Source organism: Aspergillus tanneri (assembly GCF_003426965.1).
Source record: "Aspergillus tanneri strain NIH1004 chromosome Unknown AapTan_4_pilon_pilon_pilon, whole genome shotgun sequence".
Classification (NCBI taxonomy): Eukaryota; Fungi; Ascomycota; class Eurotiomycetes; order Eurotiales; family Aspergillaceae; genus Aspergillus; species Aspergillus tanneri.
This window is the reverse complement of record NW_022984631.1, coordinates 4,081,159-4,105,906: the sequence shown is the minus strand read 5'-3', so window position 1 is coordinate 4,105,906 and position 24,748 is coordinate 4,081,159. Positions and strand designations below refer to the sequence as shown.

The window sequence follows — 24,748 nt, the reverse complement described above, 5'->3', positions numbered from 1 at the left end:
GTCGTCTGACGGTGTGCTCCACATAGTACATTTATTGATCGCTACCAGCTTCAACATGCATGGTGTTTTGCGACCGAGATTGTATATTGCTCAACCGATATACCTCGTTACATTTTCAATTTTTTCTTTCTTTTTTTTGCATTTTCATCTTTTCTATCTTATCTGTTTATATTTTGTTTAAAAATATGAATTATTATCATTGATAGTGTTTTACGTCGATTTGGGCCGATGTGGGCCTGAGGACGCCGAGGATGGCAGTGCTGAGGGAATTTCCAGAAGTATCGCAATTTAGAGAGCATAAACATTTGAATTGGAAAAAAAAAATAAAAATAAAAAATCAAGTGTGAATGATATTGATGTGTATCTATTCTCTCCTACTTACTAAATACCGAGAATTATACTTCGTACATTATAGAATTAAGAAGAGCGCATATACATTAAAAAATTTTCAGAATGGCCATGGATTAGGAAGGTATATGCGCGAAATAACTCAATAATAACTCCGCAATATCTCAGGAATATCCTCAGGTAACCAGCAGTAACGAAGTTAGCCATATTAGGGCTATTCATGGAATCAGACAAAGTCATCATGCCAACGGTTAAGATAACCCACGGGTAGGCAACCATATTTCCTGTTGGCTCCCGGAAAATTTTGCACGTCCCAATATACTGGAATAGACCGGTCTGGTCTCCTTCAGCCCTACAACCAGGGCCTCGCTAGCATCAAGGTTATCACGGTGGGCCATTGTGGTCTTATAATCGACAAATGATTCATTTTCATTCTCGACTTTCCATATATTTTGGATATCACAGATCATGGAACAACACGATAATTAACACAATAAATATACTCTATTCATTATTCTATAAAGTATGTCTAATTTCCACTTATTTTAATATCCGGAATGCTGTCAGTGTCACAGGTTTAAGCCGGTAAACCAGGAGACTGAAACTGTCTTAGATAGTACTAAGGTTGTTTCAGACCTGAAATTACATAAATTATAACCCTTAGTTACCTTGGCCACAGGAAGAAGACATTACTGCTGCTCTTCACAACTTACCATTCTACCCAACCTCAGACCTCTATTTGTATTAGTACCATCAAAAATAAGGGCAAGCCAATGCGGGGAATAAATTTAGCCAGAAATTGCAATGTAACAGCTGTCTATGTACCACAAACGGTCGACGTGAAATGCTTGCTAATATAACCACTCCCCAGAGCGCCCCATCTAATAATGCCTATGCTACATGATTAGTGGTTTCATTTATCCTGTTACTGATACAGATTCTTTCAGCTATCCCCCCCGCCTGATCGTGCCTTCACGACAACCAATCCCTTCATATCCTAGAACAGAATCTCCTTGAAATACCAGTTCTCGGGCCTACCTCCATTATCCTTGGTGGTGATGTCATAATGAAGCGGAATGTGATCAAGCATCAGGTGAATTTCATCCGCAGCCATGCATCGACCCGGGCTGCGGATTTAATACGATGTCAATAGCCATCCCATGGAACCACTAATTTGGCGTTGGCTAGACTTGCCAGGTGTCCTGCATTACCAAATTGCAGATACTTAGAATTCGTGGCCACAAAGTGGCAATCCTGCGGTTTGCCAATCCGCTGTTCAAGCCGATAGATATCCGTCGAACTCACGGGCATTGGATACTGTCTCTTATCAAACAGGATCTGTGCGTTGGGTGAGATGACACAAGTCTAATAGATGGCAATCTTCAACAGATATAAGAAACAGAGGATAGAAGATTTTTAACACGACGGGGGATCCGCAATGTCTGGTCTGTACCTTACCTTGCGAAAGGTGGGTATATGTTATAGTCCAAATGGGAGACTGCGCTCAACCGACCCCTTAGTATACTGTGATATTAATTCAAGGACGCCAAGCCATACCAACATATCCCGCAAATAATTTAGACCGTATGGTCCCTGTGCATTAACTGTTTAAGTCGACTATGGTTTTGTACCTCTCCAAGGCATTCTCTCTCCGACTCTCCCATTCCAGGTCTCCGTCAACATCCTAGGCCATACGAAGGCTTTGGAAAAAAGGCCGAGAAAACTGTCTCAGTCAGCGAGGTCATAGCCACAACAGAATTGAAACAGATGGATAATTTGTCCATTTTTCACTGTTTCCGCAAGACTCCTATAGTCTTTCTCCTCCAGTAAGTGAAAGAATACTACTTCGTCCGCTCCAAGGTGATTTATTCCATCATAGAAATCAACCACCGGAAGCAACATGATCGGAGAATTGAAAAATCCATACTTGCTTTAGCCCATTCCCAGTCGATAGTTTCTGTAATATTATAAGAATCGTCAGCAATTATATGGCCTCCTTTATTATCCGCATGTCTCAGGTAGAATCGCCCAATGTCAGTCCTGCGATGCAATAAGACGTCGGAGGCAGAGTCCAAGAGAAAGCGATGGATTAAAAGCGCGTCGATTTCTCTACCCGCATACCTCTCTCCTCGCATAATTAGATAGTATTAATTGAATGCTCGCAAGGACGTCTCCGATACGAGATGTGAAGTGTCCAACGGCAGGCATATCCTAATCCGTTAATGATGCTCGTGCAAAAGGCGCAATTTTATCTGTTCCTGCTGTAAAGAGCCCATCAAGTCGAAAGGAAATCTCCCCAATTCGACATAAATATCTGCGAGCTGAGTCATAATCATAATTTTCTTCCGTTCATCTGGGGAAGTGAGAGAGAATCTCATCGACTTCCCGGGCTCCTTTCCATGAAGATATAGTCAACATCCACTGGGTTATCTTCGTCAAAATTATAATTGAATACCCTGGGAGCAAGTACTTTAGTCTTGTTTAGAAACTGAAGGGTGGCAACTTCGCTCCGCATAATGTAGCGTCGATGATCCGGTAGGGAGACATAGAACTGAATCTTCGAATGTATACTATCCAGCTGATTCCATCTTCCAATTGGATTTGTATGTGATAATTCATGTCACTCATCACAGAGGAATTTGAGTGGATTAAAAGTTTGGACACAGCTATCATACTTCAATAACCTTCGTGGCAGCCCACGAGTTTGGGTCGCGTGGGGATTTATGCTGCTTGTTCTACGTATCCAAGTGTATGTAAAGCCTTTCAAGGCGGGCGATGGTTGGAGCCACTCGGCTCAGTATGCAATGGGTCTGAACGTACTCCCATATCCAGTGACCAGAGTCGGGATAGGTCAATGACGTTTGAGCAATTTAGACGGATTTCTTCCCACGGTCCATGTAAGGACTCAAATGTGAAGGTAAGGGTCTCCCGAGATGCTGCTGGAGAAGGGGGCTGGGCGGTCCTAACATACTTGTGCCATTCCAGCTTGACTTTTGAAATCAAACTCTCATCTGTTTCACTCATGTCCCGCAGAATGAGAATTTTCATCTTGGAAGCCATGCAAACCAAGGGCAGAAGTTTGTCGAGATGTGTCACGTTTATATTTGTCTTGGGTCCCAAGGTGAGGAGGGGATTGGTGCGAGTATCTAGCATTGGTTGGCCTCTCGGGCCAATTACCCTGTTGTCCCTGTTGTCCCTATTTCCCCTACTTGCCCTACAGGCCCTTTTGGCCCCATCGGCCCTCGCAGATGTTAGGGACCTACCGTATTCGGTATGGTCACGTGGTTTCTCTTAGTCACCCATCCAGATAGTTAGACAGACAGCTCGTCTGAGCCCCTTGAATTGAAGAGAATCGCGCCTTGCGAACAGGGGCCGGTCGTCAGGTGATCAGGTACGGTATATATACGGGCAGGCTATAAGTGGTAGCCTGGTAGGGCGACTGCGCCAAGCAGTACGAAGGCTACTACTGTAGTTATAAATAGTTATGCATGCCCTCATCGATAGTTCTGAATAAAATGACACTTGTACCTCAATTCAGAGCATTTACCTTAATTGCTTTTACCACTAGACTAATATAGTGGTGATTTATAAACAACTACCTTGGCGATTTGCTGGATACCACAATTGCTATCTATCTATCTATATATATGTATCTATGTACAGTGATCCATTACTTTCAGATGAACTTGGCAAGGGCTGTGGAGGCCTAAATGCCTGGTATTCTGTTCTGCAACCCTCGTGGTGCGCGACTTCGGAATCTCTTAGACGCCTCTCCTAAGTCTACTGGGAATATTTTAGCCTATCTTCCTTATTTTGCCCTGCTCCTCCAAGCAGATCTGAGACACGGTTGAATGCCCTTCCAAATTTTGCCATAGTTCTTAGCGCACCCACTTAGTCGAGGACAGCCAGTCGCGCTTCCCAACTTCGACCAAAGTGCCCTGTGTATAGATTGTTTATCCTACTTGTATTTCATCTAAACCTCGGTGAAACCGTATGAAGGACCACTTGTAGGCTCTTATAAGTTTCGCACGATAACTTGCGCTCAACGTTCTGATGCTAAGATTGCAAGTCCGATCAATAACAGTGCTTTGCACCAGTATTCGCTAGGGGAACAGACCGACTTTGCGTCAAGTACGGGCCGCGCATACGTCTACCCGAGGCTGACGGATACCTTTCTATCTTTGCTGTAGAGTAACCAGTTGTCGTAGAAGATGCGGATTTTCACCTCGCTAACAAGCGTTCTTCTATATCGGACAACCTGAGGTTGGTACGATTGCTTGAACTAGGTACTAAAGGGAAAAACTGTCCTCAGCTGTGGACCGCAAGAAGGACATAGTAGGGTTAGGCTGATGATATTATGGTGGGCGTGTCGGAAGATAAAGGGAGTGGTTACCTTTCTATAGATTGAGAGCCAGTCCGGTTGTGAGGTATAATGACTGTTCCCAGTTTTGCATCTCTTTAGCCCTCTCCAGTTGCTTGAATATTTAATATCTACGTTGGCCCTTAGCAACAAACAATTCTTCTTGAGCTAACCTACTTTAACTTTTCAAAAAAAAAAAAAAAAAGGCAATTCTGTAATGGATCTTTCATGCCAGGAATGTATAAAGGTACGACCTAAGCGGATGTCTAGGCATAAACCCCACTGCTCTAAGGGGAGGTAATCAAAGACCTTTCATTTTGATCGAGTCAAGGCGAGGAGAACAGGCACGCTGAAAGGTTGTACGTGATTGTGTTAGCTGACTATGGATTCAGCTAATGATTCTTCCGTAGGAATAAGCCCATCGAACCCGTCAAGGCATCCTCGAGCATGTGAGGTTGCAATCGAAGAAAAATGTAACACAGGGGTACTGACAGTGGCATTGTCGCACATGCCCCGTATGGGCGCCGTGCGCTTCCCGATGATTCCGCTTGTCTACTGATAAGATCTAATCTATATTTATAACCTCCCGGTTCGCCGTGCGAAAATATCGCGGCTCATCCTACTCTTCTTCAAAATTCTCTCCTTCCTTAGTAATAAACGTGCTTGCGACCATCACGCCCGCTATTAACACCGCCATCGCGGCAAATGGCAGGCCCATCCAATTCCATCCCTAAACCAGGCCTTTCACCAACAGCATATTTAACACTGGTCCTGCTATGCTCAACACCACAATGCTCAGCATCAGCGCCGCGCTATACACGGTACTTACCTGACTCGGCCGCACGGCGCCACCCAACAAACTTATTAATAACCCCGTTGTGCAGCTCCCACACGCCACCAGCAGCAGCCCTGTAGCCTCAAGTACCAGCCCGGGCGCAACAGCAATAACTATTAGGCCGGATACCGTTACGGCAATGGACATGATGGCATATCGACGGTCCCGCACCCAGTTGGTCCAGCCCCGTGAATCCGCGATGAGGCGGTTAATAAAGGGGAGAACCACGAGGACGACAAGGGCTTGCGCACCTTGAAAGAGGGAAAGAAGCACATTACCCCGACCGTAGGACAGGGCAAATTTGGCGTTGGAGTATTGTAGCCAATCATTGTGAAAAGGTCTCGAGCAGCGGTCTGAGGGGCGAAAATGCCGAGAAGCAATAAAGCTTGTTAATTTAATGTTAGTACACTCAGGAGAGGGGCTAGCATACAAGAGATCTGTCGAAGAACGGGTTGGCAGTTTAGGTAAGATTTGACGATGCAAAGCGTTGTGTAGACATGACTGCAGCAGGTGGAGATATCGTGTCAAAGGTCAGTTCGGAGGACTTGTCCCTGAACCTTAGTGTTTCTGGAATGAATAGCGTAAGTAGAAATGTGCCGGAAAAAGCGCCATCTCAGCGAGGAGCAGGACAGTCCAGGTATATCCTTTCTCCATCAACGCAGCGCTGACAGCCGGCCCCGAAACCACGTCTGCCGTGTGAAAAAACAAAAAGAGTTGCACGTGTTCGGCCGGGTCTGTGGCGTCCGTCACCATGACATGCACGACACTTGAACTAACAGCGTCGCCGCCGCCGATAAAGAACAAAGCACCGGAAAGCCACACCCAGCGGATATTAGCAAATCGCCAGTAGCATACAGCCAGGACCCAGGAAAGCGCGGCAAGAACGCCTGCACCGCTTAGAATAAGCACGCGATTGCGCCCAATGCGCTCCGCCAGCAGGCCATACAGCACCGTGCAAACCAGCGCTGCGAAGAGGGGGGCTAGTTGCTAGAAGCCGCGCACCTGCGCCAGCTCTTTCTGCACCGCGTGCACCTTACAGGGATTGGCCAGTTGCCGTATCAACAACGGAGAGGGATTCGAGGCTGGAGATGGGGAGTGCCCCGCGAAGTAGTTGTCACAGATCACATCCTCAAAGATTTGAGTTAGTGCTGCCGGCTGTAGATTATCACCTAACATCATAGTGAAGGCAAATGCGCACAGGAGGAGGGTGACGCGCCGCTTCAGCCTACAGTGTATTGTGCGCGACGTTTTTAAAGGAATAGACATATCTCCCTGGATGCGACTAGAGAGGAGGGGTATGGATTCCACAACAATATTATTACCGATGCCGTCTGCAGAGGTCATGATGATTCACACTACCTCACAATCCACAGGTCCAGCAGCCTTTGTGAAGGAAAAAAGAAAAAGCTTAATGCACGAGACGGACATTTCAATAAAAACAGTCCAACAAATCGGGCAATAAGCAAGTGAGGTGCCGGGGGTCAGGTACCTCTCGTGGCGAACTCTGGGATTCCCGGTCCAAGGAAACCGGGAAACCAGGGGGCAGCTCTCCGGTCACGTGCTCTAGTTAGCCCTGGCTAGGCTGCACTGCGGTAATCCGAGCACTTCACGATCGTGGTTCTCTTGGGACTCCATTAATAGACAATTGTAACGTGCGGAGCCTGGTTCAAACTCTGGCATGCTGCAGCAAGCGATGTCAGCTTTCCAACACTATCCAAGAAATACACTACCTAGTGAGCGTAGAGATCACCTACACCTAACAAACATCTTAGGCACTGTAATAGAATACAACGAGATACGCACTAAATTGGCCCGACTAGTTGGTATTAAAAAAATTCCACCGACGGTTTAAGCAAAATTAAGTATCGGCAGCTAATACTAGTGGGATTGTTGGTATCTAACAGCTAAAATTTACACTTAGCCCAAGTTACACAATAACTAGAGTACTTGACTGGAGACTCGAAATACGAAACGTATCTTACTTCCTGTATATCTGTACCACCATGCAGATCCTTATCACCTCAAGCAGACCCTCTGTGACAACCTCGGCCCACGCCAATTACAAGCATTGTGGAGCCTGAGCCGACTTGTATTCTCCTATATTAGTCTAGTCGGGGACAACCGACTATATTTCCCCGATCCAAATCACCAACTACTAGCGGAGTCAATGCAATACATGAATCTGTCCCCGAACCAGATCGCCAGTTAGCATAGGGTCTATCCTGTAACATACTGCTCTGTTAATAAAATCCCAAGGGCGGTGTAGTCAAGGGCACTAGTGTCCCCTGGTATAAAGTAAATTAAAAATATTAATCTTAGACTTGCAATTTTTTCTTCCTTTTCCCCCCACAATTCTTCTCCGTGTCTTTTCCCCCAACGACGGAACTCTGAAAGACCGGGACCGTTATGGTATCCAGTGAATACTTGGGTGGCACCACTGGCGTGTCTGCGTTGACTCTTCCCGGGGTGTCCATTACTACAGGCGTTGCGAAGGAAGCAGCCGCTGCTGTTGTAGATGCGGAAGAGACAAACCCCTCGCTGCCGCAGAATTGGTCAAGCACGCGGAAATGGCTTATCTTGATCCTCTTATCCCTGATGTCCCTTATAGTGTAAGTACCCCAGTGCCGTTGCCCTGGTAAAAGCAAGAGGTACTGATAGGGACATTTTAGCAATATGTCCCTGGTTATCTGCTCGCCCGCGAGTTCGGCCCTCACCCAAGAATTTAACAATTACGACGGCTTTCTGTCAGTTTTCTACATCACGGTTCCAAACGTCGGTGAAGTCATCGCTCCCCTCTACATCGGCCCGTTGTCCGAGCGTCTCGGGCGCGTGCCCGTCTGTCATTTCTTTAATCTCTCGTTCCTTATCTTCACTCTGATTGCAGGCTTCAGCAACAGCTTTGCTATGCTTATTGTGTTCCGGTTCCTCGCCGGCGCGTCCGTCTCGTCTATTTGCCTGAACCCGGCCATCACGGGCGATCTGTTTACGATAAAGGAGCGCGGATCAGCTATGTCGCTCACGAGTTTAATCCCGATCCTTGGCAGCGCTGTGGGTCCCATTGCTGGAGGTTACATCACGCAGTACCTTAGTTGGCGCTGGACGTTCTGGCTGATAGCCATTATCACTGCTGTTCTGTCGCTTATTATGGGGGTTGTACTGAAGGAGTCGTATGCGCCAGTGATACGTCGAAAGATGCTTAAAAGTACGAGCTTTGACGAGGAAGATATCAGGCCGTCACCGAAATACTTCACAGGTTGGAACGCGGCAACGGTCAAGGCGCTTGCTCTGCTCGCGGTGCGCCCGTTTATTATCTTAAGCAAATCCCGAATTGCAGTGCTTATGGGAATTTATCTGGCACTCCTATTTGCCTTTATTTCCCTCCTTGCCGCGACCATTGCGACAGTTTTCCAAGACGCCTATGGCTTCTCGGAGAGCCAATCGGGCCTTATCTACATTGCCATGAGTAAGTAACAACCAACTCACAAAGCTCCTCTTTTAATTGCGCAAGAACCTCACCTGGACAGCTATTGGCACACTTAGCGGCGCTCTAATGTGTCGCTTTACGCTTGATTACTTCCTGCTGCGGGGTCTGCCATACAAAAAGTCCGATAATGATAGCACACCACGCCCCGAAAACCGCCTCATCCCGATCATACCCGCCATGATCGCCTTCCCTTTCGGCCTGCTCTTGTACGGCTGGTCTTTCGAGAGACGCTTTCACTGGATCGTGCCTACCCTCGCGACCGTGCTCTGTGGGTTTTCGTTGTCGAGTAGTACCACTCCGATCATGAATTATCTGGTGGATATCTTCGGTGACCGCTCGGCCTCTGCCGTCGCTGCTGTACTGCCTCTACGCTACATCGGCGGTGCCTTTATACCTGTGGCTGCTCCATACATGTACTCTCGGATCGGCTACGGCTGGGGCAATTCATTGCTGGCCTTCGTGCTTCTGATTGCCGTGCCTGCACCATTATTTGTGATTGTTCAGCCGCGGAGGATGAGGGTCCTGACGGGCGTTGCGGAGTGAGTCTGCACGCTCTCGTAGCAGGACAGATGATTAGGTTGCTTTTTCTGGTCAAGTATATTCTGCCTTCCAGGCACCTTCTTACGGGATGGATGCGCCAACCTGGGGTCGTGCAATATGCCTATTTCCCAGTTTCACTTGATTGTCACAGCGGCACAATGCCTTATAATACCGCCCCGTCGCACAATATGTCTGTTGCCCTATGTAGCTTATCAAGCCTTCCAGAGTGAAAATACGTCAAATGTGATTTTCATGGGTTGATTAATTCTGTATAGTTTAGATCTACAATGCCGTCGGAATGATAGACATCAAGCCCCGCGGATTGCATGAATGGGTGAAATTAACATGATTAGTAGGTCCGGTGGGTCGGTGAGCCGATGCTGGTCCGAAGTGATGACAGACAAGCGGACAATAATAGGCTATCCGAAGCAAAGGTCTGGCAGCGCTAGCGACACTTGGGGACTGATCGGAGCACTGGCAATCAGAATTACCACGAGAAGCAGTGGGTAGCATCCTTCGCCGTTATGCTTAATCAAGACCGTTCTATGGATGACATCTAACGCTTTATAGCCCAGTCTCGACCATAGTGGGCCTGGACGGCCAGTCATCATGCGCCGATGTCCCCGAAAATCCCATCTTTGCGCCGCATCTCCATCCACGCTAACCGGCGCAGATGCGCAGTCGACTCCGTGGACCAATGACTTTGCTACAAATAGTCGATCATCCCTGTCAGCATCCCTGCTAACTCCGCATTGGGTTACATCGGCTTATATCGCTATGCTCATACGCGTTGAAATCATACGATTCGAGTAGATTATAGCTTGAATTATACTAATGGTAAAGTCCGTACGAAGGTTAACTGGTGAAATTAGGTCGTCGACGGATACTCGTACTGTAACGAATGAAACAACAAAAAAGTACGGAGGATAGATCATACTTTTCCCGCCGGTACTAGTTGTACAGCGACCTCATCTGTAGCAGATATGTAGGTGGCTCATCGAACAACCCACTATGAAGTGCTTGGAACCGCCAGTCTTCTCACGAATTATTCAACGCAGGTAATTCTATCCGTCCTTACAACCTTCCTCATTACGAACTATCCCCTAGTGTGATTGTCTCCCTTTGCTTGTATCAGAATTATTATGAGCCCTAATGCACAATACAATACTCTTAAAGGCCAACTGCGCCATACGCCATCTTTTAGCGCTCTTTCAGCTGTGGGTTCAGTGTTGAATCTCAACCTGGTGTTTGGTAAGTCTATCCGTCACTCTCCACTGCATACAGGAGCGGATTGGCAACTGAATGTAACCGTAAGTTGTAGACGAAGACGCCGTTTGGGGGCCAAATGAGTAGTCCGAAGCAGGATACGTTTCCGAAAAATGGGGAGAGGCAGTTGTGGATGGAGCTAGCCAATTCGCTTATTATCCGATTTTGCTACTATAAAATAATGGTCTCTGTGCTGATCAGAATGCTTCTCTCGATTTGATCAACCAGGGGAGCCGTTCTTCTGCCGGGTCTTCTCTGGACGTGATAATATTTCGAGCTCTTTCTTCTTCCACAGAATTGGCTGAGAGGTATCATTACAGCAGGGAGCAAAGGAAGAGGACAATTATTCAGTAGCCATGATTGTCTTGCCCCAAAAAGTTGGCCTTGCCGGTCAAAGCTCCCACGAGAACAACATTGCCTGCCTGGACATGCATTAACAGTTTACCATGGTGCTTCTCCTAGCATCCCATTACTGGACTATCCTCCGGTTATCCCAAGGTCCAACAAGCAAGAAGAGAAATCTTGCATCTTCAATCTGCCTATTCCGAACCTGGGCCCTACCTGGGCCCTGGGATTTCCGCAACGGCCAAGATGTGCGCAGCTTGGTCTGTCCTACTTGCTTCTCACGGATATGCGACCCAACTGCGCATGTTCGCTCCCAGATTGGTTAAACCCATTGGCACACTTAGCATATCTGTTGATTGGAGCTTGTATATTGGTGACCTGATTGGCCAAATCCAAGCCAAGCTTGCCGATTCACTACTGAACGCGGCAGAGACAGCACAGCCGGACGACAGGAATAAATCCGGCGAGGAGCAAGAGTACGAGCTCACCTTTTTCATTGCCGTCAACCGAGAGCAGCCCGTCCCTGAGCAGATTTTATTCGAATGCCAAATACAAGACGGGAGGATTTGTACCAGAGCCGTCGGCCACGACAGTTGATGGGTTAACTGAGTGTTTAATACGCCGTATACTGGCAACAAGAAATATAGCCAGCCCGGTGGAATTGAAGGGCGAGGAGATAATTAGGGTCCAGTTTTCCTCTGGCGTTGTTTGTTTTCCCAACTGCGGTGTCAAGTTCACTCACCTCAGCCCCTTCAATCAAATGACCCTATTGACTATGTGTCCTTGGATCAAGAGGCTGCAAACTGGTAGATTTGGATACAATGATTTCTGTTTCTGCCTGAATATGCTTATAAATGAAAGGATGTAGTTCAACTACAGAAGAATATGTGTTGTCGATTTTGGTGAATAAGAGGCAGGTGACCTGGTTATCGCTATATAAATTACATTTGAAGAGTAACTTTAAATAATTGAAGTCTAATGCGGAGTATTTCAGTATCTCTACGGCACTAATATCGGGAATAAGCGTATATACATTAAGTAGAAAAGGACTGGAAGCAAAAATAGGACGGACAGTCTAAGCTATCCAGTATTTCCGGGTAAGGCTGGAGAGACTGTTGCTATGCACTACAAATTAGTCGGTCATATACAGTGTTATACCTTGCAGGTCTGTGCCTGATAATCAGACATTACGTTGCTATTTACTAGAACTTTATCTATAGTTCCATATTAAATTAAATCCTCATCATATCCTGCGATCCGCTTCGGCTAAAGATACCTCCATGACAAAAACTATAAGATAGATACGGCTACTGTACTTAGATATATTTAATATACACGATTATAATGAAATAATAGTCGATAGATTTAGATAGATTCATGTAGGAGCCATCACACAGAAGCACCTATACAAACATCCATACACAGCAACTGCCCACAACGCATCTCGCCATCTCCATCCCTTTCAATTGAACCAGTTGTCACACCAACATACTTCCACTTCGATTTATCAGTCCGCCACAATAATGGGTTCCAGCTCCTGTATCTTTGGATGGCCCTCTGGCATAGCGGTGACAAGTTGGGCCGTGAGGAAAAGAGCGTAGGTGGCAATCACACCAATGAGTTTCTATTATAGTGGTTATTCTAAGGATTATTCCCTGGTAGGTTATCTAGGAATGTATGCGAACTTACGAAGGAGGCCATGGCGATGGTAAGGTAGAAATACTGTATAGCGGGCAGCAGGAGGTAGAGAAACGTCGGGAGAGGAAAATGACGGGCGAGATGGTGCTATTTAGGCCATTAATCGAGAACCCCTGAGGAATCGGCCCCCACTGGCCATACCGGATTGACGTTAGTCGACGTTACTCAGTTTAGTGAGGATGTCAGACATACTCCGTGTTCTCCGCTCCGTCCGAGTCTTGGCGGGCCTGACTGTATGCATGTCTTCTGGGATGTGACTCTTATATGGATCTATCCATTGCTGGGATGGATCCTCTTGGATACAGAAATGTAGAGAGCTACCACAAAGATTGTATATTATATTTACACTTCTAATTACAGTGCCTTAAAGCCTAACACAGAGTAGTGCGTAGTGTTTCTTACTATAGCTCTAGAAATGTCACAGGCTGAACCTGTAACATACTATATAGGGCGCTAGATGCGACTGATCGAAGATCAGTCGTCTTGTACCTTTTTATATGGTCAAGTGGTTTTATCTCTACTAGCGCAGAGACAACCAAACCATCACAAGAAATATATAATATAGTATGGATATGTACGAAGTCTGCAGACGTATAATATATGAGTTCAAAAGAACTGGCCTATATAATTAAAATATAATTTACATATTTCTAGTGTAATTAGAATAGCAGTAGATTATTATGAAATATATTAGGAATTTTTGCGCACATGCTCTATTCAGTCAGCTGTACAATACATGGTCTTCTCTGATTGCTGTTCAAATAATTTTCTTCTATATCTAGGCATGGTGTATTAATTAATTAGCCTCTATTTATAGATTACCGCTCTTCTTCTACTTGTAACTTTTCTTATATATTGCAAGAACTGTAAAGGGCTGGGGCCCGTTTGACCTCTCGTGCCAATGTCCCTATTATCCCTGTTATCCCTATTGTCCCCGTTGTCCCTATTGTCCCCGTTGTCCCTATTGTCCCCGTTGTCCCTATTGTCCCTATTGTCCCTACTGTCCCTACTGTCCCCTTGGCCCATTGGCCCTCGATCCATATCACGTGACCTTCCACCTTGTGTGTTTACCGCTCATTTTCCTCTTACTTTCTTCCTTTCTTCCCTTCTTCAACGATTCCTTTTTGTACATAACCTATCTTATAGGTTCTATGGGTTCAGCCCTTGACAAGAACACCTGCTCTCCGGAGAGTATTTAATCAAAACTACACTTTCCTGACTAAAGAATATCACTGTTCCAAAGTCTATTATGTCACCGGCCTAAGACACAAGGCTAACAGCTTATCTGGGGCTCTCGATTTTGCGTATGACCAGAAACAAAGGAATTTGTACGCCTGTTAATCTCTAGATTTTCGGGAATGTCGTTACATATGTTGATGTCGAATAGCATTTGATTTCTAATTCGTTTATTTTTTAACTTCTATTATTATGCTTTTTTGGATAGCCATCGGGCCAAATATGGAAAGTGGGTGGGTGCATTCTATTGACATCATTACTTTGAGATATTATTGTATTACTTTGCTTGAATAATATAATAGTATAATTTATATTACCCCCTTTTCCAATTATTCCACAAGATATTCTAACCTTAAGGCGGTATTCACTGGGTGATTAGCTAAGAAGAGGATTCGCGGATGACTCTGTTAAGTGTGGGTGCGTAACCTAATATTACAGTGCGCTACTATGTAAGCCCATTGGGATCAGTGGTAGTCTTTTGGTCCAGTGGAATAGTCAAGATCCTGAGCTTAACTATAACAGCTCTTCCGCCAGAAATAATTAGCTTTAGTACTGTACAGAATGTTTCATGATGTCCTATAAGCTATTTTTCTCAATATGCGAGATATATTAAACTGTAATAAGTTATGGTCTTGAGCCTTATGAAATTGGCCCCTCGGTTGTTCTTCTGGACCCTCGACTCCGCCGAAGGATCGATTGTAGGCTTGTGTATTTGTTGTGACTATAGCTTTTGTTGTTACAGTATAATATCCTGTTGATCCTACAACTAATAGGCGGGTATTGAGCAGAGATGGAGGCGCAGGTGATGGAGGCACGCAAGTAGAGGCTACGGAAAGAGAATCCTGATCTGCTGACCAGCATAGAATTTGTCAATATCTGGAACTTCATAGGAAAAATCGAAGATACTCTAAATATTTGGAAAGAATGATCTAAAACTCCGTAATTAACTACACCCGAATATATCTATAGTTGTACTTGTCTTGAAACCAAAGAATATTTCATTCTGGAACTATAGAACAAAGAAAGCAGATTTGATAAAATTTCTTGTAACGAGTTTTGACACAATACTCTAGGTTAAACAGGCTTCAGCCATGAGATATAATATGTGTGGCTCCTCTATTACTGACAGACATAATGGGGTGTAATCGAAACCTTGGTGCCGCTGTACTTGCTGACCAGTTCACCTCGGGGCCTTGGCCTCACAGGCACAAATGGGCCCTGGGAGATACCGACTGCTCGAAGACTCATGTTATAATATGCCAAGAGATCCAAATCTCCTGACTCTGCGCAGAGCTCATCGATCCGATATCTAGGGCAGGCAAGATGATATCGAACGTACCCGAGGAAAAACTCGTCCACTCGCTGCCGGATGCGATGCTCCCCTGCACTTTCGAGCATTTCTCGTACCCGACTCTGACACTTGAGCGCAATTTCGGAAAGCTCGTAGAGCACCTCGCCGGGCGTATATCCTGTGCAAGCAGAGGTATTCAAGGTATAGTTGATCCGGTCTGTCGCTGTATTATGACCCTCCTTATAGAACGAGAACAGGTCATTGACAGTTCCAACAAACTCTTCGAGCTCCGCCTCCATCGAGGCAATTGAGGGCAAGTATTTCTCCCCTGGGAATTCCTTCTCAGGGAAGCAAACCGCCGCCTGGACAGCGCCCTGGGCACTCATGCGACGCACGTAGTCGGGATACCTCGACCCAGAATATCCACGGAAGTGGGTACGTTCCACTGTGGTTGCCTGGAGGAACTCGAGAGCTCCCCGGAGGAGAGTGGTCTGTGAATAAGGGCCATAATATTGCAGTAATGTCGGCAGCGACTTAAAAAACCCGCGCCACACGGGATGCTCTATCTCGGACCTTTCCGATAGCTGGGAGCACAGACCACTCAGGTTGTTATGCTCATCGCTGTCCATGTCATCCACGGACATTTGATAGGCATCGTATACCGCGGCGGCCTTGCGAACCTCCAGGGGGATAAAAGGAAATGAGTCATGGGCGTATTCACTCATCATTCGGACAATCTCCTCGCCTTCGGGGAAGACTTTTCGTCCGTGATCATAGATGGCTTTGAAGTCTGATCGGGGAAGACAGGCTTCATCTTGATATGGGAAACGGTATAGGAAATGGACGAGAATATCGCTCAGCTCTTGGAGAGAGATCTGCTCCATGATAGGGAAGCCCGAGTTATGAATACAAGAGGGATAGAGCTTGCATGAAATAAGTGGTTTCTTACCTTGCAGGATCATCTAGGTAATAACCCCTTTTATGCTCGACAGGAGCTTTCCTAGCTGACAATGCCAACCAAAGGCCAACGTCATGCTGGATTGCATGATCCCACTCGGTGTGGGATCATGCAATCCTAACCAAGATGTATAAAAGTTGTTCCAAGAAAACTGTCACCTGAAGGCAGCCAGGATAATTCTGCCTAATATATACGATAGTTTAGCAAATACTGCGGACAGTGTTGTATCCATTTACTATAATCTATACCAAACCATGGTAGACACCGCAGGTGGCGTCTTAGGACAAGCTGACCACTAAACCGCACTGGATACAGCTCTATTGACAAGATAATTAGATTACAATTAGGTAATTGGTTAGTATGGAAATCGGTATTCGCGAGAGTTTACATATTCAAGTAATTTAGATTTACGGAAAGTCAGGACGCCCAGATGTCAGATACCCAGAGCGAATCCTGATTTTCATGTTTGAAAACGGGTCAAAATCTGGGTACGTCCTTCTCCTATTCCTAAACGGGAAACAGGTGTGTTAGAATCTTAAACAATCACTGGCCTGCATTTTCTGAATCCCTCGATCCCAATTTACTTGGCCAGCCTATTATATTAGACAAAGGCTTTAATTGGATGTATACACAGTATTAAACAGCCAATTTGTCCGGAGCAGTACTAACCTTAAAGGAGATTTTAATTTCAGTACAGAGTGCTTCAGAGCAACTATTTAAAGTGGGTACGTAGTGATTTGAAGCTAAAGTAACCAAAGCCCATGCTTGTTGGTGCTTTTATATGGCTTGCGAGTTGTACAGAACGCTTCTATCCACACATCCAAAATGTCCGTCAGAACAGTTGGCAATCTAAAGAAGCTCGCAGAGACAGCCAGCTTTAGCCGTGAGTTTTGGCAGGCCGTTATATTCATTTTGGTTAGTATATCTTGATATACATGCAATCAGGGCAGTTCTAACATTACAGCGAATAGATCCTGTCCTATATATCATACACTATTATTTACAGTCTCTATTTTTCTCCCCTGGCACCATTTCCTGGTCCCAAGCTATGGGCTGTGTCGAGCATTCCCTATCAAATTAGCATTCTACGAGGCCGCAGTCATCGGAAGGTACTGGCTCTTCATGATTATTATGGGTCTGTTGTACGGGTCGGCCCGGACGAATTATCCTTCAACAACGCCCAGGCATTCCGTGATATTTATGGATTCCGGCCTGGGCGGCCACAGTTACCTAAAGACCCCAAGTTGTATGCCTCAAAAATGAACGGCGTCCGTGACAGCATTGGGGGATATCTCGATAACGAAGCGCATACCAGACAGAGACGATTGCTCTCCCATGCCTTTTCTGAGCGATGTCTCCGGGAACAGGAAGAGGCGATTGTGCAATACGTTGATCTCCTCATTCGCCGACTACGAGACAGGACAAAGCTGGATCCCAAGCATGAAGCCACGGAGGATCTGAAAAATTGGTTTACCTTTGTCACGTTCGATATCACCGGGGATCTGATGTTCGCCGAAACATTTGACTGTCTTCGAGATGGTAAACTGCATCCGTGGATTGCCCTCATCTTTGCTACCATGAAGGGGATCACATTTCTTTCCGTCATTAACCATTTCTCGCTGATCCGGGTACTACAGAAGTGGGCACTGCCGGAATCCCTGAGGGAGAAAATGATGCAGCATTTCAATGATACTACTCAAAAGGCCGATCGTCGACTACAGAAAGGAGCGACACGACCGGACTTAATGTCTGCGATTTTGAAAAATGGACTGGGTGACTCCCAAGGGAAATTTGTTGAAAATCAACCGATCATGAGCAGACGAGAAATCCATGCAAATTCTGTCTTGTATCACACCCGTTCCTCCTTTCGGATTTTTGTCTCTGGCTGACAACCGTGTACAGCATTACCGTGGCAGGAAGCGAAACCTCCGCTTCGATACTGTCTGGATGCGTGTACTATCTCTGCAAATATCCCGATGCCATGGAGAGAATATGCAAGGAAGTCCGCGCCGCATTTTCGAGAGACGACGAGATCACATCGGCGAAATGTGGTCGTCTTCCGTATCTCAATGCTGTCATTGAAGAGTCACTTCGACTGTACCCGCCGCTGGTCACGAGTCTGCCACGACTGATTCCCAAGGGCGGAGATATTGTGGATGGCTACTTGCTTCCCGAAGATGTATACCTATTCCCATTTACAGAGATACGGTGCGTGCATTTCTAACATGATACAGACAACCGTGTCCACGCACCACTATGCTTCCTACCATGCTGCTGCAAACTTTGTGTTTCCGGAGCAGTTTGCCCCAGAGAGATGGCTCAATGACTCTCGATTCAGCTCAGACAAGCTCGAAGTGCTGCACCCCTTCAGCTTAGGTCCAAGAAACTGCTTGGGCAAAAAGTCAGTCAATCCGATTGCTGTCAATTCTACGTACTGACCTGGCAAAGCCTGGCATATTTAGAAATACGCTTGATTTTGTCGAAGATGTTGTATAACTTTGACATGGAGCTTAGTCCGGACTGTGAGAACTGGATTGACCAACATGTTTACACAATTTGGGACAAGCCGGCACTGATGGTTCGGCTGAGAGACAGGCTACATGATCTGAATTTAGCCTGATTGTAGCAGGATAGGATATTCATTTAATAGTTGGCTCTAATGGATGGATTGAGGATTTCAAGTACTAGTGACGTCTGTCCTGCTATTTACAAAAGTCGAATAGTTCTCTCTCTATATAACTACTCCTTTGGTTCATCGGGAGCTTGAGTTTTATATTTTCTATTCGCCTCGCCTTGGACTAGTTAAGTGTGATTATCGACTGCTCTAATATATTTATTTTCGGATACTGACATGCTGTTGTGTAGTCTGCTTGGAATTTAAATCAACAAGTTCTGAACTTATAAAATTGCCTTCGTAGTAGATTAACTATTCGCTAGTGTGAAATAACAAAGGGGTTAAAAGAAGCCGAGTTAAAAACAGTGGGTGCCTGCACAATGCTTGCTCTTTTAGATCTGCAATGGAAGCACCGAATCGATTCACTCAAGGCCGCGCAGCAAAGTGGTTAGCATAGTCGTAACAGGGGGGTATATCCTGCGGATAGGGTAGATGAGTGTTATCAGTAGCACGCGAGGATTAGCAACGCGCACAGAGAACATCAGACGACTCTGCATGAATAAGTATCTGACAGTCCAAGCATGGCCGTGTTTCCAAAAGAGGCGGTACAGGTGGTAATCGGCAAGCCAGGATGTAACGAATCTGACGACTACAATCTCGACAAGATCGACGAGACAACATCGTTGAGCAGCAACCCTCTACTGGGTTGAAACAGCCAAGAGGAAAAGCAACATTTTGAAAGGGTCTGTAAAGGTGTCGTATTCTTTTGGTTACTACGGAAGTTTCTCTTTTGTTAGTTTTCGTCGCAAGAGGGTTGCCATCCTCTATATAATCAATAAAGACTGGAATCCTTAGCTTATTGTTGCACTAATAAGTAGATTTTGCCATGTTTAGAGCCGATTATTTACAGCTGTCCAGTTAATATCTGTCTGCTCAAAGCGCTCTGGAAGGTCATGCTGTGAGCGATTATTTACAGAAACCACAACTGTAGTATTATCAGGCCGCACACACCAGTTACAGGTTACTTTCGCGTAGAACACCTTCTGCCTTCTGCTTAATCTACTGCCAATATGAACTGGGCGTTGAAGTGACGGCAGGCGGATCAGATTGATAAAACCATATTGGGTCCTATATTAAGAATACTAAAGATAGGAAAGGAAGACGGTAGAAGGGGCGTTGTGATGGTGAGCGAGAATATAGAGGGGAGCTTCCCAGCCCTAATCCTGTGCCCTCAGCCCTTTCTCATTCCAATACGGTTCCATCCATCTGGTGTACGACCCAGTTAGACACAGGTCCTGTATTTGTGGGTGGATCTTTGCAATTTCGCTGCAAGTCATCCAGTCGAACATGTATCGTTTAACAAGGGGATTACCCAAACCCCCGTATGTGCCCATAGCCGGTCTATTCTAAGGGCTTTCGGCATGTTGCTACTAGAGTGGGGCCAATGACTTACTCTATCAGTCTATTAAGACTATTATCTTATAATTTCTCGACCTAGAGTGGACTACTTGTATGTCAAAATGCGCTAGGCCTAATACGATTGCACCAAGAATAAACCCTACTGCCGAGAAATTTTGTGGTATGTTTTTACAAAGCCCATGGCATACCTGCTCCTCAAGTTGTTTCGAATATGAGTCGCCCTATGTTCTGAATAGATCTTGTTTCATTCAATTTAGATTTAGGACCGTGACAATTAGAAAATAGAGGAAGAGATGGAAATGGAAATTATTAACTCGTACGATACTCTATGAAGGAAACCACGCCTTGATGCGTGTCCTAGGGCAAATATTACTGCTTTAACCACCAATTAGTTAGGCTAAGTCTCCGTGAGAAGCCATAGTACTTTCTCACGGTTTAATGCTATTCTGTATGGTGTCCATGCCCTTACTCGGTTTCCCACTTTAGTAAGGTCTTGGAATTTGGCACAGCACGAGGATGATTAGGTCCGATGGCTTGTTTCTTCTTGGCTAAGCAATCCCTCAGTAAATTAATGGCATCTGCAGTTTTGCCGGAAGATTTCCAGGTCGCCGCCAGGTTCGCTATGCTCGTCAGCTTGTCGGGATGGTCCTCGCCGAGCTTGATCTTGCGCGCCTCCATCACATGCACCTGGAGCTGCTCCGCCTCCTCCCACCGGCCCTGTTCCCAGACAGTTGGGTATACGATTTGGTATATGGTATATGGTTTGGTATATGATCACAGTGTCAGGGCCTAGGTCGAACCCTGCCTGAGGCACCAAGACTACTTTATTCACTGGTGGTCTGACCCTAAAACACAAAAGATACCACAGTTCCTGTACTGTATGATAGCATTCTTTCTTTCTTTCTTGTCTACATTTAATATTTCGTTAGATCGCCACGTTAGATAGAAATGATACATCTTTCCAATATGTATAGGATCATCACACCTGGCAGTTAGGTATGCAAGGTGCTTAAATGCTCATGGAACAATTATTGATATTCAAAGTCTGCTCGAGGAGTTCAAAATCTTTCAATGAGTGACAATAATTGGGGTACTAAAAACTTGATCGACTAGCTCTTTCATCCACAGTCTCCTCGCAACGGACCCAATCTACTAACCAACTCAATTTAACTGGGAGCCCTGATACTCGCATTCTGTGATCATGGTTAGTTAGTAACTTTTATATAAGTAAAAATTGTAGTGACGAGATACTTACTGCCAGAGACAACCTGTGAGCCGTCACTAGGACCGCTATAGTACTTGCAACTTGAGCCCTGCTTGTGGCTGCAGTTATTGGGACAGTTGCAAGCGTAGTCTGCATAAGATATTAACATTTTGTCTTCTTACTGCATGATCAGAGACCACCAACATGGGGAGGTAGCAATTTGAATAGAGCCTACACTGCGTGTAACCTCTACAGCAGCTCCAACAACCTGGCTGGCAGCAAGGAGCGCTATAGCAGAAAGTAGGGTGGCACGAAAAAGCGTCTTGAAGAGATTTTCTAAATGAAAATTATTTACTTTCAAATAATATTCAAGAGTGATGGATAAAGATTTTGGAGATAAAACTAAAAACCAAAGATTCTTTGGTTTTCTTATATTTTGTTGTCTGCCTGATTGATTAACAGTTGGGGGTGGTTACGCTGCAGTATAGATATTAACTAACATTCATTTCTCTTTTTTGTATTCACCCAGAACACAGAACAGAACTAACAATTTAATCCATTATCCTTCTCTATCCTACTATTTGGAATAATAATACCCCTATTAAAAAATATAAGCCCGAAAATGACCGATTTAGAGGGAGAAAGAAGAAGTAGAGAGAAAAAAGCCTTATCGAACCACCCATGTTATACAACCCTGGTGGGAGTTGCGGAGGAGCTTTAACCAAGTTCAAGCTGCGGCACAGTTATTATGCATATCTGTTGCTTTCTCTATACTACTCTTCCAAGGATCACTAACACTTCCACACCCACTCTGACTCACGCTCCAAAGCCCTGGGACCAGCATTACACCCCTAGACAAGTTTGTGATTGGGGCGATGAGCTGCCTAGTTGGTATAGTTTGAGACTTTTCTAGGTTCTGCTTCCCGGTCTCGTATGTAACATGTGAAAGTTGGAAGTTGATCATGCAACAGGCTAATGCTTAGCTATCACCCCCTCACCCAGAATGTCGGGTCCCGGACTGTAGTATTCTAGTTGGAGGAGGTCGCTGGTGTTGCAGTAGTTCGCAAGAAGACTCCCTAATATTTAGCATATATACATACACATACACACTTTGAAAGTATCGCGTGGTTGCGGGTGGTGTAATTCCAGCTGCTGTGGGATAACTACTAGAGAAATGTATACTCTTAAAGAGCTTGTCACAGAGCTCTCCATATCTTGACCAAGCAGAGGGCGCGGGAGTTCATCATGGTAATATCCTACTTCGGGTGTGTAACTGGTTTCTGGTGCCACCCGAAAGAGTTTGGAGATGCTAATATAATGAGACTTAATAGTGTACCGTGGCTCGCAGGTGATCATGACCAATTACCAATCCCTTCCTCCGAGAAGCTTCTCCATATGACACGTTCCAGCAGTGGGATGCCCCACCCCCTGGTAGCTCCCACGGAACGCGGGGATCCTTCAACCCGTGACCGCAAATGTATGCCCAGCTGATGGTTGGGTCAACAGATCAGTGGCTGCCCTCCTTAGCACTTGAGCAAAGCACGTAGCGACGGCTTCGAAGAAAGCTGACATCTACCCAAGAAACAGGAATCAATGCTGGATTATATTCTATGTTAATTTCTTGTCTTTAACTAGACCGCCTCCGCCCCATCGTTTGCCCTGCCTGATGGCAGTTTGACTAGGTATGATGCCAAGAACACAACCAACGCACAGGCCAGGTTCAGCAAGGCTTATAAAACGGGTCATGCTACCTAAAGGCTTAGACTTATATCATCTGCTTCAGCTCGCAATAATTACACCCGTTCCCCATCGTCGCAGCTACTTCTCTCGCTTCCACATCGCTGTACACCGGTACACACGCCATGGCCGAGCGAATAAGCCCTGAAGCCAGCACCGAAGCACCCAAAAAACCATACGCTCTCGTCAAGCAACCCCGAGAAGATCGGAACCATCCCTCCGACCGTTCAGAAACAGAAGGGTATGCCAACGCCAATTTTATCAAGCAACCCCTAGATAAGGACCACGAGGAGTTGATAAAGCTTCTAAAGTCATTGCCTCGTGACGAAATGGGAGGCTCATCGATCGGGAGCGACGGGGTCCTCAGAACACTCACGGCAGATCGCGACGTCTTGGGCGCAGTTGGTCTTCCGCCTAGACTGCTTAAAGCGATGCTCGATTGCTTGCCGTATAACAAAGAAGTGGAAGACAAGTTTCAAGGTGTGGATGGCTCTCTTGTGCCTCGAGAGCAGTGGTTTCACCCGGACAAGAGTTTGCTGCCGGCACCTATGACAGAGGAGGAGAAGGAGGAGTCCAGAAAGTTTGGCGAAGAGAATAAGGAAGTCCTTGCGAAGAGAAAGGCGGAGTTGGAGCAAAAAGATAGACACATTATCATATCAAACTACGATTTAGGTCTGAAATGACGGGGGATGGATGTGGACTTTCCGAAACTTCACCTTCTGCTTATCAAAAGGCTTTGATTTTCGTATAGTTTTAAAGAGGAAAGTAGCTTGCTGATTTGAACTAATGCAAATTAAACTGAAGCATACTATCTGGAGTACTGTGTAGCTCCGGACCAATTCGGCAAGGGGTTTAATCTGCATAGAAAACCAACAATTAATGCATTTGGATATCTCGGTATCTAACCGACTCCTCTGACTTGTCTCCGGGATTGCGCGTTGCGCGATCTATACCTGCTAGTCCCGCAGCGATATGATATATCACACTCAGGGGCTAAGGGTGGGTCCATTGGGGCCATTCTGCAAAAAGCTTTCCATACTCACCCAGACAGCACATACAGAGTAAGTAGGCTTTAACGTTAGGAGTTCAACAGAGATTTAGACAAACCATACAATCTCTGTGCCACCCAAAATGAATTTAATCTCAAACAAAAAAAAAAAAAAGAAAGAAAGAAATAAAAAAAAATCGAGCACAAAGGAAAAATGTATAAGAGAGAAGTAATTTTATTCCGATAATTGGATGATCGTGTGAGACCCTAATTAACCTTTTTGTTCTAAACCTAAAGCCGACCTGAGTATCACGTATATTTCTTCTATGTACTATTTATTTCTCATTTTTCGTTCAACACCTGAACTCGAGCTTGTCCTACCCTGTGCATTGCCGCAACTTCTGTATTGGTCGCGTTATTAACTT

The 24,748-nt window shown here is 45.5% G+C and overlaps 7 protein-coding genes across 7 annotated transcripts; 4 read left to right on the top strand and 3 right to left on the bottom strand.

The window, feature by feature from the left end:
- Positions 1–6,101: 6,101 nt before the first annotated feature.
- ATNIH1004_006539 (uncharacterized protein) lies at positions 6,102–6,887 on the bottom strand (the record flags this gene model as incomplete). The annotated part of the gene is made up of 2 exons (XM_033571166.1): positions 6,102–6,523; positions 6,581–6,887. The coding sequence occupies 2 exons, from the start codon at positions 6,885–6,887 to the stop codon at positions 6,102–6,104; spliced, it is 729 nt and encodes a 242-aa protein (XP_033427198.1).
- A 1,062-nt stretch (positions 6,888–7,949) lies between these two features.
- Positions 7,950–9,570, top strand: ATNIH1004_006538 (uncharacterized protein; the record flags this gene model as incomplete). The annotated part of the gene is made up of 3 exons (XM_033571165.1): positions 7,950–8,152; positions 8,213–9,006; positions 9,068–9,570. The coding sequence occupies 3 exons, from the start codon at positions 7,950–7,952 to the stop codon at positions 9,568–9,570; spliced, it is 1,500 nt and encodes a 499-aa protein (XP_033427197.1).
- Positions 9,571–11,424: 1,854 nt separating this feature from the next.
- Positions 11,425–11,775, top strand: ATNIH1004_006537 (uncharacterized protein; the record flags this gene model as incomplete). Its single annotated transcript, XM_033571164.1, has 1 exon — positions 11,425–11,775. The coding sequence occupies one exon, from the start codon at positions 11,425–11,427 to the stop codon at positions 11,773–11,775; it is 351 nt and encodes a 116-aa protein (XP_033427196.1).
- A 3,456-nt stretch (positions 11,776–15,231) lies between these two features.
- On the bottom strand, positions 15,232–16,287 carry ATNIH1004_006536 (terpene cyclase; the record flags this gene model as incomplete). Its single annotated transcript, XM_033571163.1, has 1 exon — positions 15,232–16,287. The coding sequence occupies one exon, from the start codon at positions 16,285–16,287 to the stop codon at positions 15,232–15,234; it is 1,056 nt and encodes a 351-aa protein (XP_033427195.1).
- An 899-nt stretch (positions 16,288–17,186) lies between these two features.
- On the top strand, positions 17,187–18,981 carry ATNIH1004_006535 (cytochrome P450; the record flags this gene model as incomplete). The annotated part of the gene is made up of 5 exons (XM_033571162.1): positions 17,187–17,276; positions 17,333–18,207; positions 18,264–18,540; positions 18,596–18,762; positions 18,810–18,981. 5 exons carry the CDS (start codon positions 17,187–17,189, stop codon positions 18,979–18,981), a joined length of 1,581 nt encoding a protein of 526 aa, XP_033427194.1.
- A 1,878-nt stretch (positions 18,982–20,859) lies between these two features.
- ATNIH1004_006534 (tetratricopeptide repeat protein) lies at positions 20,860–21,586 on the bottom strand (the record flags this gene model as incomplete). Its single annotated transcript, XM_033571161.1, has 3 exons — positions 20,860–21,111; positions 21,173–21,239; positions 21,552–21,586. 3 exons carry the CDS (start codon positions 21,584–21,586, stop codon positions 20,860–20,862), a joined length of 354 nt encoding a protein of 117 aa, XP_033427193.1.
- A 1,874-nt stretch (positions 21,587–23,460) lies between these two features.
- ATNIH1004_006533 (uncharacterized protein) lies at positions 23,461–24,018 on the top strand (the record flags this gene model as incomplete). The annotated part of the gene is made up of 1 exon (XM_033571160.1): positions 23,461–24,018. One exon carries the CDS (start codon positions 23,461–23,463, stop codon positions 24,016–24,018), a length of 558 nt encoding a protein of 185 aa, XP_033427192.1.
- Between the last annotated feature and the right edge of the window lie 730 nt (positions 24,019–24,748).